This window comes from Anser brachyrhynchus, assembly GCF_964034855.1.
Source record: "Anser brachyrhynchus genome assembly, chromosome: 2".
Taxonomy (NCBI): Eukaryota; Metazoa; Chordata; class Aves; order Anseriformes; family Anatidae; genus Anser; species Anser brachyrhynchus.
Window position 1 is genome coordinate 105,724,249 of NC_137695.1, and position 20,927 is coordinate 105,745,175.

Consider the following 20,927-nt stretch of genomic DNA (forward strand, 5'->3'; position numbering starts at 1 on the left):
TTGAGAGTTTTAGTCAAGCTGAAACAGGAGGCGGCCTGCTTGATCTGACATGTTCGAACACAGCAAAGGCAGTCCTTCATCTTTGGACTTGCTTTCGCTATCACTAAGGAATCATACCTTCTTTCCTAGGCTAAATCAGTTCAAGAATTCCACACAGCTCCAGCAATCACAGTGCTTATTATAAAAGATTCTGCCTGAATGGCACAACTGCTTTTAGCACTGCAGTGAGATGGTCATGAAAAGCAGAAAACCAGGCAAGTGTAGCTTGCCATGCTTAAGTCAGCCGTTCCCACAGGTCTGTTTCCTGTTTGCAGACCTCCATTCTCGATCCAGACTACTTACTTTGACACAACTTGTTAGGTTTTCAACACATTCTTCTCAAGTGAAAGGAATACATTTTAAAATTACGCAATACAAAAAAGTTTCTTTAATGCTGTCTTCAATTCTGTCTTACTAAAAAATCATTCCTCAGACAGCCCTGAGCCCAAGGGCACAGCGTTGGTGGTATAGTGGTGAGCATAGCTGCCTTCCAAGCAGTTGACCCGGGTTCGATTCCCGGCCAACGCAGTTACAATTTTGGTGAATGGAGTTAAGTCCAGTTGGAGGCCGGTCACTAGTGGTGCCCCCAGGGCTCAGTACTGGGGCCAGTCCTCTTTAATATCTTTAGCAATGATCTGGATGAGGGGATTGAGAGCACCCTCAGTAAGTTTGCAGATGACACCAAGTTAGGTGCATGTGTCGATCTGCTCGAGGGTAGGCAGGCTCTGCAGGAGGATCTGGATAGGCTGGAGCGATGGGCTGAGGTCAACTGCATGAAGTTCAACAAGGCCAAGTGCCGGGTCCTGCACCTGGGGCGCAACAACCCCAAGCAGAGCTACAGGCTGGGAGAGGAGTGGCTGGAAAGCTGCCTGGCAGAGAAGGACCTGGGAGTATTGGTTGATAGTCGGCTGAATATGAGCCAGCAGTGTGCTCAGGTGGCCAAGAAGGCCAACAGCATCCTGGCTTGTATAAGCAGCAGTGTGGCCAGCAGGTCTAGGGAAGTGATTGTGCCCCTGTACTCGGCTCTGGTGAGGCCGCACCTCGAGTACTGTGTTCAGTTTTGGGCCCCTCACTACAAGAAGGACATGGAGGTGCTCAAGCATGTCTAGGGGTCTGGAGAACAAGTCTTACAAGGAGCAGCTGAGGGAGATGACAATATCTATACCATAGCCATGGAGCCCACCAAAATAAATCACTCCAAGCCTCACCACACTTTTACATATAAAGGAAAACTATGAAAAGAAACTTACTCTGGTTCAATAACTCCATGTTGTGGGGTTATAGTAAGGCAGTGAGCTGGCCATGAAAGCTCAAATGTCAGCATCCTATTAGAATGGTTGACAATTTGTACATGCCCAGTATCAGCTGTTCCACCTGTAAAACAAAGGCAGCTACAAACAGCTAACATGTAAAAAACCACAGTAGTATCCAGAAGTCTGAGATGCATCGATTAAGATAAAGCATCTTCTGCCCTTCTGCCCTATTTTTACCTTCAAAATGCTTTAAGATATTTGTAATAATGTATCAAGTATTATAGGTATACAAAACACGTACAACACCTTAACCCCAACAATATAACCACAACTGTTCAAGCCAAGGTTATTGTTCAGGTGCAACATTACATGAAGCAAGATTATTGCTCAAGCCACATTTACAAACATAAACATACTAAGTAGTACAGTTATTTTAGTACTAGAATGTTGTTTTATTAACTTCAGAAAATACTTACTGATAGAAGGAGATGTCAAAATCAAGTGTTCAGGTTTAACAGCCCAAGTCTGTTGAACATCTACTTGATTCTGAATAAGATCATCAGTTTTTACAGGTAATGGAGGACCCTGAGGTCCTTTAACGGGAAGAACATCCAAAGTTGCATTGATATGTCTGACAGAGTTCTCAGATCTGAAAAAATAAGATCGGGTTAAGCAAAAGTAGTAATGAAAATAACTTAGTAATTTTAACAGCCTACTTTTAATATTTTTCAAAATTTAATACTGAAATAAGATGCTCTTCACATGTGTTTTCAGTTTAAATCTCAGTTGAAAAAATGAAGTCAGCAGCTAAATCATGATGCAGCTTTTTCCCTGGATGTTTAGAAGTGGCTTAATATAAGGTACTAAAACAATTATCTTGAGGTGATAGCAAAGTAAATAGCTTTCTCTATACATACTTAGATTAAAAAGGCACTGCAGAGAGAAACGAAGCAGTGCAAGGTATCTTTAGCAGAATCACAGAATACCTGAGGTCAGAAGGGACCTCTGGAGATCAACTAGTCCAACAACCTGCTCAAAACATGGTCAGCCACAGCAGGTCGGTCCAGGCAGCTTTTAAATTTCTCTACAGATGGAAACTTGACAACTATCTGGCAGCCTGTTCCAGTGCCTGACCACCCTCAACAGGAAAAAAAAAGTTCTTATGTTTACATGGAATTTCTTGCATTTAATTTTGTGCCTATTGCCTCTTGACCTCTCACTGAACACCACTGAGAAGACTGGTTCTCTTCTCTACTTTCCCCATCAGGTAGTTATATACTTGGATAAAATCCCGATACCTCCCCCCCCCCCCCAAAGCCTTGTTTGCTTGAGGCTAAACTAACCCAGCTGCCTCAGCCTCTCAATGCAAAACACATGCTCCAATCATGCTCCAAACACATGCTTCCTTATGATCCAGAACTTCACAGTTTTGCTTGCAAAAAACATGGCAGATAAGGTCATATACAAAAGCTAGGAAGTTGCTATTTTGGGATTCAGTGTATTTTCTTAAGTTAAAAGCTTAACTCGCAATAGATTTGATTTTAAATAGTAAAATAGAAGCAGAATTCAGCAATTCAGGGAAAAATAGGTAACTTTTGCTCCATATAGTGTTATGCAAATGTCGCTCTTTTCCCTAATATGTCTACTTTTATTTTGTAAGCCTTCCGAGAATCCTCACACAGCTTAGAACAGAACTAATACCTATGGATTAATCCCTTAAGATAGTGATGAAATTAGAAAGGCAGCCAATTCACACCCACGACACAGGATTTCACAATGGTCATATAAGTAGTTAACAGATCTCTTCTGAGAATTACAGCTTACTTGGAAAGTGAAGATCCTCATGATGCTTAGCCAGTGAATAAATTCAAAACTAGAAGAACTGTTAAGGCTATTAAGCAGGGGGAAAAAAGGCTTGAAAAGTGTCCTGCTTGCTGCTGTGGATACTTGTTTCCAGTCTCTATCTTCACAATCCCACTGTGCCCAACAAACACCTTGCTAGTCTACAAATCTGTCAAGTAGGCCAAAGTGTTCAGCATCTGGAGCTCAACATGCACAAGTGATTCCAAGGCAGTGTGTAAATAAATGTTAAACTGTTAATAATGTTAATTAACTGTTAATAATAAATGCTAAAGTGTTAAATGTTAAAGTGTCTAAATAGATGTTAATCAGGACTAGGTAGGATCCTTTCTTCACTTAAGTTACAGGATCTTGAGGGGAAAAAAGTATGAAGACTCAAGAACCAACTATGCTAATTTGTTCTTCATAGCGTTAATGTTAACCCATATTTATTTTTTATGTATTTTGTTTTTATGCTATGCTATCTTAAGAATTTGGATCTTTCAGTTTTCAGGGCTCCAAGTGCTATAGCAACCTATCTAAATAAAAATAACACACCCAAATTGAAGACCAAGTCTCTGCCAATCCTCCAGAGAAATCCTCAGTAACAGACCACTTCATTTGGTCAGGAGAGGAAGCTTCAGCACCAGTCATTCTTTTGATGAGCTATAGCATACATTACATTGACAGGCTGGCACACGAGCTGGACAAGGAAAAAGCCACTAATCCTTCCGAATATAAACTACTTCCATCACAAAACATCAAAAATTCTTGACAAGGAATGAGGTAGCTATAGTCCTGTAGGACCAACAGGAAAAGCTTAATCAGATGAAGAACAGGAAGCTGCAGATACAGTCTATGATGTCAACTTAAGGAATAGTTTAAAGGTTATCATAATAGTTTAACGGATTACAGAGAAAAACAATGAGAAGAACCACCTATATATTCACTGGGGCCGTTCTCACCATAGAGGCAGCTCTTTAACTTGTGGAGCAAGTCGTTTTCCGTTACTGTCATTAAAATCTTCATGATTTCAAATGAAAGGAGCCACATTTCAGTTGGGCACTATCTGAAAGTTATCCTTATAGTTACATTACCTGTTTGATTCCAGATGACGTCCAGGAGATTGCTGGAAACCATCCCGATCAAAAACGAAACATCCAACCACAGTAAGAATGACTTTTCGCATATTTGCATAGAAAAGACGGATGTCACTTGTCCCCCGTGGGATATCGCACACTATAAGAATAATAGACCAATTCGAGTAAGAACAAATCAATAATATTCAGAAATTGCACAGAGATTTAGGATATAATCCTAATTAATAATCTGTTGGCTAACGTATTACAGTTCAAAAATGGCTTATAACAAGTTTACTTACCAGGCACAAATCAACATAAACATGAGATGCAACAAATATAAATACACAAAAATTTTAACTTTTTAATAATGCCTATTTTCCACCTTTATGCAAACAGTACATACTAATCTTATTCTACACCCAATTAAAGTTAAAATTTACCTTCTTTTACCCTGACAAATACAATTAATAAATTCCAAAGGCTTCATAGAGACTCAACTTTTAAGAGAAGTTATTTTTCAATTACTCAATCTATTCAATCCAATGCCTCGTTATTTAGTTATACCTGTAAATATCCAAAAGCCCAGAAATGTCAGCATATGATTTAAAAATAATTGTTTCATCAAAATTATTAATAACCTAGTCAAAGTTTACTCCTTTGCTTTAAGCCACTTCATGTTAAATGGACAGAATGAAGAAGTGAACATTTCTCACAGAAGATACATTTGATCCATTATTGCTTTTGCTGAATAGTAGATATCAGGGCAAATTGTTAATAACTGTATGCAAATCTACACATCTGCACTTCAGTAACGATAAGACAGTAATAACTACTGTAGAAGCACTTTTAGTTAAAATTTACATGCAACCAGAAACTTGTTAACAAAGCCAAGTCTTTCAGAAGGATGTCTATCAGAATGTGATTTTGGAAGCAAATTATTTATTTATTCTGCCATATGTAATGCCATTCAGCATGGAAATACATTCATCCTATAGGATGACCATTATTTCTACTCCATTAACTTCTGTTCTCTCTCCACACACACCTTGTTCCTTGAATTCCAGTTGTTTGTTCCTCAAATGCCCCTCACCTTCAGCCCACGCGTCCCACGCCCCGTCGGCAGTAACCCCTCTCAGTCTGGAAGGTGATCCCCCAATATCCTCTCCAGCTGACCCACTGTGGGCATTGCACGGGGCCATGAGGCTGATGGCTCCCCTGGGACAGCCCTAGGAGAGGCCAGGTCTCCTTCTTCAAGCACATTACTGGGGTTCGCCACCTGCCTCTGAGCTCCTCGTGCTTGTGGAGACAGGCTGATTGTTCTTTGATGGCCATGGGAACAGCAGGGGCAGGATATTATTGGGCTCCCCCACCTGCCATTGTTCCTCTATGCTCCTGTGCCCCAATGACATTGACACTTAGGAATGCCTGTAAAATTCTAGTTCTCTTAGGAGTACGCATGCTGCCTAGTCTAATGGCACTGTTACATATACCACACTGATGTATCAAATGAGCACCATGATGACAAACTGACAATGCACTGTTTCAAATGCTAATGTTAGTACATAGATCTGGGATGACAAGAAGGCAAGGAAGGGCTTTAAGTTTATAACACTGTTAACAAAGAGCAAGAAAAACCTACTTTGTTTCCCTAAGAGCTACTCTTCCAGCACCCCTCCTCAAAGGCTTATTTGCAGTACAGTATTACATTTTTCTTTTGAAAGTTCATAGGCTTACCTTCTGTCACAAGCTGTTCCCCTTGAAATTCTTCATCAAATACAATGTTTCTCAATATGCTGTTTTCAGGGACTATGTGTTTTGCTACCTCAAGTTCACACATCATAGCTCTGTTACAGATGAGAAACCAGAATCATTAAATTATTCAAAGTGTTGGAAGCATCAGTCTGAAAAGATGGCTAAGATTGTAAGAAACCAGCATCATTTTAACTTTTATCATTTCTGGAATATCTAAGGTAGGCTGATTTGCTATCAAAATGATCACACATGCAGCTATTTCATGAGCTTTTTATTGAAAGTTATATGGTTAAATTCAACTAGGTTTAATACTTCATTTGAATAACAATAAATACAATGACTTTCATAAAGTTTCAGAGAATGACATTTAAGAGCAATTGTGAAAGACTCATTCACTTAATGAAATTTTGCACTGGATGATGATCACCAGCACCTTAGAACTCTGCCTATTTTCAACATTTCGCATGATCATTACACACCATACACAGCACAAGTCACTTTTGTTAAACGCAGAGCATGCCATTCAATTTTTGTGCATTGACATTATAGAAATTCAAATATAAATACAGTAATATAGCCTCTACTTAAGCTAGGTAAAACATAACAGACACTAATGAAATCTGTAGAATTGTTGCTTTAAAAACTAAATCTACAAATGTATTGGAAAAAAGGGATACCAAAGTAGAAGACAATTCTCGACGGAAAAAAAAAAAGCAAAAATCCTCCCCCAAAGATAATACATTCAAATTCAAGAAAAAAAAATTAAAAAGAAAACCCTTACCTAGGATTGTAGCTACAGTATGTAAACTAAACAAAAAACCCAAACCACCACAAACAACGCCCCCTCGCCAAACAGCCTACCAGATGCAAGACTTACTGGATCTCCCCATGTCATCAAGGTTTGCTGTTTTGTGCTTGCCTTTTTGGAAGCATGTTAAAGCCATACCTGCGGCAGCATAAACCTCTAGCTTTAACATTTCATTAAACATCTCTCTACAGAACAATAGCAAAGTACATCTTACCTACGATACTGCTGCCTGGAAATTTCATCTCCACAGAAAAAACACACTGTTGATAACAATGTCTTTGCTCTAAGTAAGTTATTTTCCTTTTCCATGGGATTCCATGTTACAGTAATCACCTGATAAAAATAAATAGACAACATATTTTGGAAAAAAGTCTTAATTTTCCAAACATTAGTACTAAATATAAGTCAAAGTTAAATGAGAATTTAATGAAGAACCAGTCAGACAGACATTTTCATTAATCACATTTATATTAATCAATAACACATTCAAAATCAGGTAGCCTACTTACTTTGTATGTTCCTTCTCTTAGTACAAACTTCTCTGGAGACACCATCATTACCTGAGGATCCATAACTGTTTTTGTCTGTAGGTTTGCAAAGCACAGTGCTTTAACATAAGCAGCCCGAGAACCTGTATTTCTTATGCGGAAGGAAACTGTACTTAATCTTGAAGGCAATAATCCATCCAGTGTTAACATGTAACTGTCTGATAGTTTCTTAACACTTTCTAAAATTACGTTGCTAGTTCCTCCATATCCAGATAAAGGTATCTGGGGAAAAAATAAAAAGCAGTGCTTCAAATTAAAGCCTTACTAAAGCTTCTGTAAAACCATGTTAAACTATACAAAGACATACAGCAGAACAACTGAAAATGATTAAAATGTAAACTGAAAAGACTTTCGAGAAATAAAGAAGCTTAAGTTCATTTAACCTGTTTCAAATTCTATTGAAAATTAATTTAAGGCCTATCTATAAAAGCAAAGAAGTTCAGATTTTTGGCAGTTCTGGAGTTAAAATCTTGGGCTACTTTTATCATAGCACATAAAATCTTGCTTCTTTCTTCACACATGGAAAAAAGTGCATACAAAGTTAAGGCTGCTCAACGTTTAAATTCTAAAATGTAACAGCTGTATAATCTTTTAACAAGTATACAGATGCGCATCGTGAATATCTTGAAAAGTTTTGTCTTTGACAGAAACAGATACACAGTGTTATACTTTCAACAAATTCAGAAAAAAACTATGTGCAGAATTACTAGAATTTAGGTTAGGACTCTTACAGTAAACTTGATTCCTGGCCGTGATCGAATCCCCAGCTGTTTGATTTCCAGCTTTGCAAAGAAGAAAGTTACACGAGTAGGTGTAAACATCAAGTATATATTAGTGTCTTCTCTGGGACGGATTTTGAGTTCCCAGCTACTAGTTAGGCGCTCTTCTGATCCAAATATACTCTGCAGCTATAAAAAAAAGAAGATACCAGAAATAAGCAACTACAGTGAAAAGGTGTATACTAAAAAGACTTACTTCATTAACAACCCTAAATTAGCTTCATCAAAATCTGAATTAACTAAGTTGACAATGGCAGATATTTAAGGTTGCAATACTTAAAAGAAAATACTAGGTTCAAGATGCTTTATATTCTCACAGTGAGCACACCAGCACCTCTCAGTTTAGATCACAGAACTCCTTCCTTTCAATCCCCAATACAGTGTGTAAGGCTGAACTTAAGTAGTGCTACATTAATTCTCTCAGCTAAAGCTTTTAGTTATCAGATCTGAAGACTGGGGGACAAAGGGATATAAATTTATGAGGACTATATAACAAAAATTCCATAGTTACAATAATTCTGAAGACTAATTCAAGTTTCTCCTTCACCCCTCTCATACACACAGTCCCTTGGAGTAAATCTGGAATCCTTCCTGCAAGAAGGACCACTGAAGGATCACTCCAACAGTTATTGACTTTGTTGTGCTAGGGCAGTTTGAAGAGCTGTAAACCGAGCCCCAGTTTGATGCAGCCTTGCATCAGCTCTCCCTAAGGTTATCAGGGTAGCTCCGCTACCATATTCATCTGGGCAGTCTCAAAGTAGATACGCAGCTTGTTAGTCGCTGACTTTTTTTTTATTATTATTTTTTTTTAAACACAAAGGAACAAGCACTTCAGGGCAAAGACAGCAAGCTACAGACAAGATCCAGAGACAAAACACCTGTTTGGTTAAAGCATCAAGTCTGTAAGAAGCCACAATTTAGCTGTGAAGACATTGATTTTAGGAAAATAAATAAATAGCACTTTGAGTTCATTGAGCTCAAAATAAAGTTCTCAAAATATCTTGAAAGAAATTATGTATAGATACAGTCACAGGAACACTGTTCTGAGAAGGCACCAAAAGGTTACGGAGATACAGCAGCAAGGAACTTGCTAGAACTCTCCAACTACTCTAACCCAAAGTGATGGCTTACCGATAAGGACACTTTCTAAAACAAGTCTAACCAGAAGTTTGTCCTATAGAAGTGCGAACCACAAGCTTTAGGTTGAGCTGGGAGATCACTTCTTTTAAAAGAAGTGAGAACAGTTTAACCAGCCCCTTCACAAGTTTCAGCACAGCTGGACAGCGGTATCCTAATACTCCTTTCAGTAAAAGAGCCATTTGCTCCTCTGGCTCTATCAATTAGTTTCGTATGATAGTCACTCAGGAAGAATGAACAGGCACACCAGACACAAGTATGAGCTCTTTAATTAAGCAGCCATGTCTCAGCTGCATTAAGTATTAAACTACTTAGCAGGTTCAAGCATTCTTTAGAAAAACTGTGGGCAGGGGGGCAATAATGTGTAATTACTGACTCCAGCTAGAAGAAAAAAACTTGGTTTCCACAGTTTCCAATTTATTTGGAGTGTTAATTCTTTTACAGTCCTCACTGGCCAATGCACTCCTGGGCTACCTGCTCATCCTCTTAACTGAGGCCTACAGTGTTATTAAAGAGAGGCACAAAAAATTATTTTGGCAGTTAACACTGCCAGGAGATTTTCTGGTTTCTGTTCCTGTTGTAACCAACAACCTACCAAACAATTCCATCCAGATCACCTTTAATGCGCAGTAATGGAACTTAAGCCACACTGGCTAAAACCCTCTCAGACTGTTGGAGAATGAATATAAGTTTAGCAATGACCCACAGAAAACCAGCCACCCTTCAAAGGAAAGGCTACAGATGAACCAGTTAATAACTGGGAGCTGAATCTGCTGATAAGCACAGGAAAAACATCTCCAGTACTTCCAGAATTAAAAAAAAACAGTCTCTGATGTCCAGAATTCCATACAATTACCAGGACATCTGATGCCTCATTAGTTACAGATTTTCTCTTTTGTGAAATCTGAAATTCAAAATCTATTTGGCACATTAAATATGTCACATTCCTAGCCAAGCAGCGTCACAAGTCTATCAACATTTCAGAGCATGTCTGACTCCTCTCTGTTACGATTGGTCAACCCAAGACAGAGATGAGCAAGGTCCTGGTGCCAAGATGGAACAGAGCACCAGCAGAAAAGGGAACACCACTCCAATTTTGATCACCACCACCTTCAGTCAAGCAGGCAATGCCACAAAGAGCTATGTCAACAGCCTGGTCAAGAGTACTGCCAGAATTTAGTGGGTGCTTCAGAGACATCCTTTACCTGTAAAACAGAATCTGAGTAGGATAACAGCCTAATTCATGAAATTGTCCTTTTGTGCTGGCACGACAAGTCAAATTGTACACAGCTTGAGGGTACATCCACTAATATAAAGAAATGGGACATAGGTTGGCAGATTGAACACGACCACTGCACAGGACCAAAAGAGCAATCAAAATCCTTATCAGTGCAGTACAAGACCATATGATGACCCAAAATATCTCTTTGAAAAGACAGCCAGAAAATTACAGATATTTCCCCATCTTAATATATGCTTACTGTGTGAAATTCCATCCAAAGTAGACAAACTATTTTCAATTGTGCCATTCCACTGAGCTAGTATAACTATATATTAAACCTTTAACCCCATTCAACTCTTCTGGACTGAAAACAGACTAGTGAGTGAGCTGCTATTCTAAAATAGCAAATCCAAAATTCACTTTCTGTGATGAAATTTATTTGCAGAGATCCTCTACAACTTGATTTCTAATCTAGCTTAGCTACCACTGAGCAAGAACTACAAAACAGACAAGTTTTGACATTTTTATTATAAACTTATCCTGATAGATAACAAATACTGAAGAGAAATTTTCTTTGCGGTTACCTGAAAGCAGTCCTGATCCTGGCCTCTTATCACCAGTCTTAAATGCTGAGTCACAGATGGAGAGTTATTTCTTAGAGTTAACTTCTGCTGGCTGAAAAAATACAAATTCAGTTATACTTTGCAGCAGATATAAATTAACTATATGTATTTATTCATGGAAGCAATGTAAATGGGACAATTGAAGCCATTTCATAAAAAACATGACCTCCTGGTACAACAGAATGTATTAGCTAGAAAGTTACTTCTATATTCTCAAACAGACTTTACAGCATTATACATCATTACACGTTGGTCCTCATACAGCAGAAAAATGTGTGTGTATATATATATAGTTTTTCTGAAGTTTAAGTATTGTAAATAGCAACTTGAACTATCAAAGAACACAGCAGTTGTGTCAATACCAAAATTCCTTTAAAAATTCAAAAAATGAAAACCATTTTAAGACAGAAATGTTATCAGATTATCCAGAACCACTCACTTATGCAAAAGCAGTCTTGTAACTAGCACAACCCAGATTCATTGGAACAGTGGTAGAGAACTAAATTAAGGATAACGTTTCCTTTTCATGTGCTCTTCAATAGGATTGTACCACAGGAAGTTATGGCCACTTGGCAGGATGAAGCTGATCAAAAAGCATTTTTTCCCCTCTGATACGTCCTGGCATTGACCAGGCTTCCAAGTACTCAGATCCTTCTTCAGAGGTAGGAAAACTCTCCAGCAAGAGGAGCTAGTGCCTTTTTTGCTTTAGTGAGTCAAAAACCAATCAACATAACGATCTAATAAGCCCCAAAGCTGGTAAAAACAAGAGGAAGGATTTTGCATTTAGAGCAAACAGGAGGGAGAGAGACAAAAGCCTCTCCTCAGTTTTCAGCAGCATACGCTGTTTTGTACACTACTGAAACAAAAATTTTAAGAAGTTCAGCTTCCTAATAGTTTTTGAGAGTCAAAACTACTTTTCAGGATGAACAAAAAATAGAGTTGAGAAAATCATTCCAAAACACAAAACAACAAAACTACTATTTTAGAAATCCACTATCGTGACAAAAAATACATCTATCAGAAGTGGTTCTATGGGTCACTTTAGAATGGTAACTGGTAACATCCCAGGGAAGTGGTGGAGTCACCATCCCTGGAAGTATTTACGGAAAGGTTGGACGTGGTGCTTAGGGACATGGTTTATTGGGTGACATTAGTAGTAGGGCAATGGTTGGATCATATGATCTTGGAGGTTTTTCCAACCTTAATGATACTATGATTCCTTGAGAAGTTCAGTATTAGTACGAAAGTGCATTAGTCCCCAAAGTAATACTTAGTAGAAGTCCAGAGATTTGCAAAAATTGCAATCTTGACACACAAAAGAAGCAATAAAGTATATCTCAACAATTATGAAAAGTTTTACTGAATCTTGGAATAGTGAAACTGGAATCTTGAAACTACATAAAAATTCAGACAAGAACTAGCCTGAAGGATAAATAATCATGGTTTAGGGATGCAATGGATTCTCAGTCACCAGTGGTTTTAATATCAGAACACAATCAAATTCAAATAAATTCAGGGAAGTTCAACACTGTGCTATTCAGACTGTCATTACCAGACTGGATTCTTCTAGACTTAATGAATTGAAGAAAAACAGATATTTCTAGCAGGAGAAAGTCGTCATAAGAACTAATAGAATGTTTCCATCTTATCCGGAAAATATTTTCGATTACATTTCTACTTACATTACACACAAGTCTTACAGAATCAGGTATTATTTAAACAAGAACTAAAGGCTCTTGAATAAAGAAGCCTTAAACAAGATCACAATTAGTTTCCAAAAATTTATTGTCCAAAAATAAAATTTGTAATATACTGCTTCTCTCACTTGTGTACAAACAGCTTAGCTTATCACCTGTGGATTATTACGTGAACAGGAACAGTACAGAAGTTGTGCTGCAAATAGCATGATATTCTATATTATATTGCACTTACTTATTTTAAGTTTTACTTACACTGATCCTCCAAGTTTTACTCCTCCCCAAGCAATGAACTGCTTGTTCGAGAGAATGGGTGGGATGTCTGAGCAGCTGGCAGTTGTAGACACAGGTCTATTTTCCACAGACTCCACCTCACCTTTCATCACCACTTCATACTGAGGCCCAGATGGCAGAACAAGGATTTTCAAAACACTTTAAAAAATAATTAAATAATTTTTAACTCAATCACAGAACAAGATTAGCTGGTGAAAATAAAACATAACTGAAAAAAATACTGTAGATAGGCCTTTTTTAACTACCTTCTTGAGGAGAAAATGCACTTTTATTTTACTAAGCATGGCAGAGCTTTTAAGTATGACAGAACTTAAATCCTTCAGGCTACAGGCATGTGTGCCGCACGTACCTCATACTGTCGTCTGAAGTGTTTCATCTGGGCATGGCTCAGTTGAGTGTTTCAGAGACTACAGCTAAAGAAAATATTTTTTCCCCTTGCTGATTTCTGATTATTTTGACAGACTAACCTTGGAGAGAAACCATGAAGTCTGGTTGTCTCTTTGTACAGTACAGAAATGCCTTTTGTAATGCTTGTAAAGTTTCAGTGAAGTTTCACAAGTGCAATACACCCAGGAGTTTCAAAATTCCATAGCATTTTAAACCACAAAAATCAAGGTTCTCTCTTCAGTTTGTTTCCTGGGACAGTGTGCCTATGGATAAGGCTAGCTTTTCATGACAGAGCCTCTATGCGGCAGGACACAAGCACAGTGTGGATGACTACTGCCTTCTTCAGACAAAACAGAGAAATAGACAAATGAGAGCATCAAGGGTACAGATTTAAATAATGAATTAGAATGAAATAGGCTAGTACTGAATAGAAAATTTGGACCAAACTATCAAACAAAACTGGGAGGGAAAACTAAACAAAAAAAAGAAAGCAGAAGAACAAGGAAAGCCAAAGTGCCACCTAAGTAAAAAAAAGACAGAAAATCAGCAGAGAAATAAAACAAGAAAACTGAAGTATATACAGGGAAGGAAGTAAAGATTGAAATTACCTAACCAATGATACAAGGAACAAGAAACAAACATTCAAAAAAGCAAAAAGAGGAAAAAAGCCATTAGAAAAAAAGGCAGAAAGCAGTAAGGATACCAAGCTCACAAGGAACAGGCTGAAGAATTTGCTATAGCACAGACCCACTTCAAGCCAGGAATGAAACTCAAGAACTTCTGTCTAGCTGTCCTTGAATTCCTGTGATGCCTACTGACAGTCCTGTATCCCACCAGCAGGGAACAGGAATTCTCATTACTGCTTTAGATAGTTTAGTAGTCATTTGGCAGCATTTGCAAGTGAACTTAAAAGGTTCTAACGCTGCTGAGCACCTAGAGGCTGTAAAGCAAAGCAGTTATGCACAAGGCCACAGGAAAGCACAGATCAATCACTTCGCATGCCTATCCATTAGGATCATACTGTCATTAGCACAGAACTCAGCTTTTAATTTAATGCACTGGGTATGCCCAATTAAGCTAGATAGTGAAGCTGAACATATTTTGGACAGATTTTGTCTATCCTTGCTCTATTTTAGAGGAAGTTTTATTATAAGCTATACTTATTAAACTGTTATTATTTATACTATTTACTATACCATATATACACTATACTATTATTTATACTAAACTAGTATTTATTAAACTATTTTAAAACTATATTTATTATAAACTATATAAACTATTTATATATAAGTGTAATTATTCATATATTTTCCATTCGTAAGTTAAATACACACATTAGGATTATACAAAATTTACGTAGTAACCTCTGTTCAGTTACAGCAGCCAAAATTAATACTTTTGATGATCTCTGCTTCAGGTTTTCAGCTGTAGAACAGAAAAATTATTTCCCTTGACTCAACTAGATGAAGGAAAGGGAAGGTACTGAAGGGGCTGCACAAGTTAAGTATTTTAAAACTTTGCTGTACTTTAGAAGCAAGTACCACAAAAGGTACTGAGGGAATTACTGTTTTTTGTTTTGTTTTTAAAACAACAAGTTTCAAGATAGCTGCTGATTTGTGACAGGGAAAATTGCCTAAATGTTAAGCTATGCACAGCAAACGAGGCAGGGAATCTATGGAACAGGCGATGCTTAGCAAAAATCTAGTCATGAATGGGGAACCAAGAAAGCAACGCAACGTAAAGTTCTCTCCACAATGTCCCCTGCTGGGGAGACACATTTGTTCATGACCATAAGGTTGAAAGTAACCATTTAAAATAGGCAGCATAAAATCAGTTATGTTACCTTTGTATAGACATTACAGTTTTTGGAAAAAACATCACAGTCACTTCTCGTTCTTCTTCAGGAAGAAGGAAGAGATCGCCAGGTTCAACAGCAAAGCAGCTGTCCTGATTTGATGTCTGAAGGTGAATGGGGGGACAAATGGGGAAGGTTAATTTAAGGGCAGTAAATACTTTTAGAACATACAATGCAATCTGGCTGTCCCTCTGTCATACATGCAATTCAGATAGCTTAGATATACCTGACAGCTTCGGAACTTTTTCACACTATCTCACACAAGCTAAATTCTTCCAACAGTTGGACAGCATAAATATCTCTAGCAGAAGACAACTGTGCATACAACAGTAAAAGAGCCACGAGGAGATTTAAAGAATTGAATAGTAACTACAACGTGGCAATGATACACTACTAGCTAAGTAACAGCACTAGCCTCAACATAGGGTACCAACTCTTAACATTACATTAACGTAAGTTTTGTGGCACTACTCATGCACCTATCTCCATGGCCTCTGTTCCAAGAAATTTTGTGCTCACAGCCATCTACTTTGTTTTATACTCATACATAATATATGTATAACTAAAATAGGACCTAACTGCTCCTTTTTTTTTTGACCTCAAAGTGCTAGTTTCAAATGTGTCATTACCCTTCAGTATGGGACCAGACTCTCCAGGGATTTTCAGACAAATTATAGTAAGGTGAAAAGAACGTATATACCTGAAAAGAACTCAGCTTCATACCTAACTTGGCAAGCTGTCTATAGAAAACTAATGCAGCTTTATTAAAAAAAAATAAAAAACATTTACCAATGCTAATATTCCTACTTGTTCTAAAGAAACTCTACTTCATGAGCTAATTAACATCAGCTGTGTAGTGCAGGATTCACTACTTCTACACATTATAAGTTTGTTAAAAATCTATTCATTAACATACCTAAAAAGTATATTTGTTAAAAGAAATATAATCAAAGCTGAGCAACAAAATTCTCATCTGTTTTTTTCCAATTGTACAAACTCATCTGTTATCTTTCATTCTCTTTATGTCAACTTGTAAACCAGTTAAGCTAGGATCTCAAGGCTTAACTATTTTTTCCAAATACAACATTAATGGCACAGAACACATGATTTCAAGATGGAGAAGCCAGCCTACCTTAACTTTCAAGTATACACCAATGTTTCCAGCATTTTTCAATGGCAGCTGCTGTTTGGCTGTTGAACCCACAGTAGTAGACAGATGTATTGTCTGGAAATGGAAAATTGTGTATGTATGTGTGTACACATAAATATAAAAATATAAAATATAATGTATTATAAAAACATATTACTGGAAGAAGCAAACTATTCTTAGAACATACTTTGTAAATACATGCAAACCTGTAAGTCCTTTGGAGCATGTATCCTCGCTGTTCCAGCTCTTGCTCGAAGAGGAATACTTTTAATCACACTGCTAGGTCCCGGACTATCCAATTCCACATCGACTCTTGCCAAGAATTCATCTGCTGGACCCAAGGGATCTAGGAACAACTCCATCAATCACAGAACTCAAGCAAGTATGCTAGCAGCAGAGGCCATTCCTATGGACGTGTTGATCAGTAGCTGAACTGAGACACCTTACTCTCAAGTGGGGATATTGATATAAGCTCTCCCTATCACTCTGACAACACGCAAACCTACAGGTAAAGTCTCACAGGATGTTATTTAAGATTTTTCCCTTTCTGCCAAATATGGCTGAAATTTTCTAAAGCAAACCAAAAAGCATACTAGCTAAACTAGCTGATATGCTATTTCTCTGAGGAATCCAGGGGAAAAAAAAAGATTTTTTTTTTTCAAATTTCTCATCCATATTGCAGCATTTTCTTAAGCGATTATTTAATTCCTCTCAGCAAAAGAAGAGGGAATTTCACACATCTTGAAGTAGATAACCACTTTATACAGCCTGATATGGAAATGTAAGTACCCCTGTTAACATCTAAAAGATTAAGACATAGAAGTATGCCTTCTCCTTCAGGTACTAAATTTAAACATGATACCCAAAACATTAGGACACAAACCAAAGACTGTTTAATTTCAAATTTGCAGCCTGTTTCTACAATTTTAACATGTGCATACATTAAAAGTCAAATTTGTTTTAGTTAAAAATGAAAATCAAATTACTATACCTGAACAAGAAATTTGTTTCTTAGGTGCATGGAAGAGAACCCAAACAGTTAGAGCTTCAGGATCCTGAAAAAGAAATTGGTTGACTCATCTCATGGAGTAGACAGATTTTGAAGAGAAATATAATGAAACTTGTAGCAATAAAACACTACTCAAATAGGTAGGCTCTGTAGAGATCATTACTGTGAATTCAGATGTTCAGAACTCATTTCAGACAGTAACAGTGAGAATCAGTCAACTCAAACTACTTACTTGTCCATCGTAACTTGCATGGATGACATGATTTACAACTGATGGAGCTGCTATCTGAGAAACCGTATCCATTTGGAGTGACTGCTCACTAGGAGGATTAACTGGTGCCTTGGAAAACGTGAAGCAACGCCAAGCTACTGCATTCTGTCCACAAAATAAAGTTTTGAATGTATTAAAACTCTTATTGTCACTAACAAGAATACTGACAGAGCTGAGAAATGGAAAGCCATCTCTAAGCAGTAAAACTAGTCTGGAAAAATAATTAGAGATTAGCCTGTAGTTTTAGTTGGTATGCTACAGTCCAGAAAACATTCTGAAGATAGTCAGAAATCCTTCTGCAGTAAAAGGAGACAATCATTAGTGGAAGGCTTCGAGAAGTTTGGCTACGCAAGGCCAAACCTGACCAGTCACTGGGGAGATGATCCAACCTTAATATAAGGCCAGTCCTTCCCCTGCTGTCCCCACATAAGGGAACAAGACAGCACAAAAAGCAGCCAGTCTAGCCACCAACGCAGAATCTGCATTGCATCAGAGACGCAAAGGGGAGCATGTTGTAGCCTACAATGCAGGGCATTCCTGCCTAGTGGGAGAGAGCAGGCAGAGTCTCACTCTCACTCCTGCAGAGGAACACAGGACTTGTTCAACTTGCTGTGAAGCAAGGCTGCTTGTTTCAGTCATCAGCTTCCACTTGAATAGTTCCATCTTCTCTAAAGGAAGGTTTAGGCAACACCATTCTTTCGCTATCTGCTCAACTACTGACTCAAATCATGCAACACCTGGACAGATTGTGGCTGTGCTGATTTACAAAAGGAGGGGGGAAAAAAAGAGGTTCAACTTTTTCCAGAAGCGCTTTTGTTGGTACCATTACAGCTGAATCAGATTACCACCCAGTGAAAATTATTTCCTTACTAACTTTAGACTCCTTGGGATTTTTCATCTAGTGTCAAGGGCATATTTCTCATTTACATACACACCACAAGGGGTTTTATTAAAATTCAGTATCACAAGAAGTTAACTTTCACATACAAGATGCTTACTGTACTTACTGCATTAATAATCAGTCTAATTGGCACAAAAGCATGGGTTTTGTTGGTAAGTTTTAGTGGAAGAGCCTTCCAACTGCCAGAAGTCAAGTCACCAAAATCCAGATAATCTTGTTTTCCTGTTTCCACCTGGTTTTAAGGCAAAGCAGAAATCATAAGGATGGAAAAGCACCAAAATGCACCAGCATACAAAAGCAGCAGGACACTACATTACGTTAACTGTAACATTTTAGCTAGTTAAACTTCAGGAAAATAACTAAAGAGGGGTTAATTTTGTTTCTATAAAAATACTTTGTGTTGTGATCTGTAGCAAAATACAGCTTTTATTTGGTACACTTTACCATCTCAATAAGATAACAAGATATGTAGAGGTATAGTATGGTTTACTTTTAATTTAAAAATGGAGCAAGTTTGAATGAAGAACATGGACAACGATGGATTTTGTCAAACTACTTATGAAAGTTACATTGAAAGTTAAATTCAAATTAACTAAGTATGAAAATAGTGCATCTATTCCTATATATTCAACTAGAATATCATTAAAACTTGTTTAAAATGCTTACTTAGGCCAAGTAGGTTAACAGTTCAGGGTAACATGAAAAAAATTGTTAGCTGTGATTAATATACTGACAATTTGACTTTTGTCAGCAAGGTCACAGACAACCACATAATTTGCTGAGACACCTCCAAAAGTAGCATCATGCACACTTCTGCCTGACCAGACTCTTAAATGTGCAACTGCACAAATCCAAATTTAGTTCTTAGAGTTAGTATACTACCTCCCATCTAGCTGTTTTTTACGGTAAGACAGATGATAAAGCATTCCATATACCCATTTATTTTTAATTATGAACTATTCTGAAAAGATTCTCTACAGCCATAAATAAACCCAAAGGAATAACTAACCATGACAAAACCCACTTCATGTAATTAAAAAATGAAAAAATAAAACTTACAATTGGAATGCTTTTCACTATGTTTTAATGCTAAATGATGTCCAACACAGTAGGTAATGTATACTGAAAAAGCATTAGATGTTAAAGACCTCATCCATTCTTTTAATAATGAAAAAGCAGTACTGTTTAATTATTTTCACAGTTGTATATGAATTCTTCGTGTTCAGCTAGGTGTTCTTCCATAATTAAAACTTCCTAAGTAGTTATAAGTTTCTAAAAAATATTCTTTTATATTCCCTACCCATCCCTAACATAAGAAATTCTAGGTTCCTTTGAGGAACAACTTCACATTCCTATTCTTTGTCAGAGCCATTAAAGTATTCATAAAATTCCAATTAAAAAACGCAACTGGCTACTTACTTCTAAATGAGGATTTTCAGCAACTGCTGTCAGAACTACCCTACTTGCCAAAGCTTCTGCCTGAACGATTGTCTCAGCATCTGCAGAAACTGGCCAAGATGAAATGCTGAGAATACACTGAAAGATCCCCGAATGACAAGGTAGGAAAAGTATTTTCAGGTCATCAGTAGAATGGGGTCCTATGATAGTTTTGTTCTTGAACACAAGACATTGATATTTCGCAGGATCCACCTGAAAAACAAAATCTATGTCAATTTCAACAAGCCTTTTGCTGGAGGACAGCTTCTTTCAAATTACTATATTCGTCTGGCACCACTGCTCAACACAAACATCCTGTATGTGGTTTTGTTCAACATTAATTCTTGCATCATCATAATTACATCCCACTTCCATCTCACCCAACTGTAGGCATTTGTTTTAAAAGTTAGATTAGTCAGCCTGAAAGTTGCTGGGGTTTCCTTTCCAGCATCTACTAGAAGATTAGGATTGGGATTATAGTATTTATTATTTTTGAAAAAGAATTTAGAAGTAGAGTTTTGATTTTGGAAAAAAATTAATCAGCAAAATAATTAAAAGAAACCAATTTTACTTGGTGCTTTTGGCCAAAGATGGGAGGAAGAAGTGTGGGGGAAGATTAAGGGAAAGGTTGATAGGATGGAGATCAGCAGTAAATCCTAGCCTTAGTTTTTTACTAGCCTAGTAAATCCTAAAGTTTCTGTTGAACATATTCATATATAATTTGTAAGCAGGAGTGACCATCTGCAAGTCATACTCTGTGCATCTCAAAGGTAACCTGACTGAAAAAAAGAATTTTCATTACATTGTGCAGCAGACAAATTGAATGCGTGTATTTCTTCAT

General features: G+C 37.4%; 1 protein-coding gene across 4 annotated transcripts in view; it reads right to left on the bottom strand.

Moving 5' to 3' along the window:
• Positions 1 to 20,927, bottom strand: part of CEP192 (centrosomal protein 192) — a 65,786-nt gene that overhangs the window by 18,543 nt on the left and 26,316 nt on the right. For 3 of the 4 annotated variants that reach the window (XM_080580335.1, XM_080580334.1, XM_080580336.1), the window contains 16 exons: positions 20,069 to 20,299; positions 18,756 to 18,881; positions 17,710 to 17,853; positions 17,460 to 17,523; positions 16,675 to 16,814; positions 16,451 to 16,543; positions 15,307 to 15,422; positions 13,035 to 13,211; positions 11,044 to 11,134; positions 8,053 to 8,229; positions 7,283 to 7,543; positions 6,988 to 7,106; positions 5,948 to 6,057; positions 4,229 to 4,370; positions 1,769 to 1,941; positions 1,290 to 1,413 (listed from right to left, as the gene is read on the bottom strand). In XM_080580335.1, coding sequence (XP_080436461.1) covers positions 1,290 to 1,413; positions 1,769 to 1,941; positions 4,229 to 4,370; positions 5,948 to 6,057; positions 6,988 to 7,106; positions 7,283 to 7,543; positions 8,053 to 8,229; positions 11,044 to 11,134; positions 13,035 to 13,211; positions 15,307 to 15,422; positions 16,451 to 16,543; positions 16,675 to 16,814; positions 17,460 to 17,523; positions 17,710 to 17,853; positions 18,756 to 18,881; positions 20,069 to 20,299 — 2,288 coding nt within the window. Of the gene's footprint in view, positions 1 to 1,289; positions 1,431 to 1,768; positions 1,942 to 4,228; positions 4,371 to 5,947; positions 6,058 to 6,987; positions 7,107 to 7,282; positions 7,544 to 8,052; positions 8,230 to 11,043; positions 11,135 to 13,034; positions 13,212 to 15,306; positions 15,423 to 16,450; positions 16,544 to 16,674; positions 16,815 to 17,459; positions 17,524 to 17,709; positions 17,854 to 18,755; positions 18,882 to 20,068; positions 20,300 to 20,927 lie in introns of all 4 variants that reach the window. The other variant, XR_013946625.1, reaches the window with a different exon arrangement.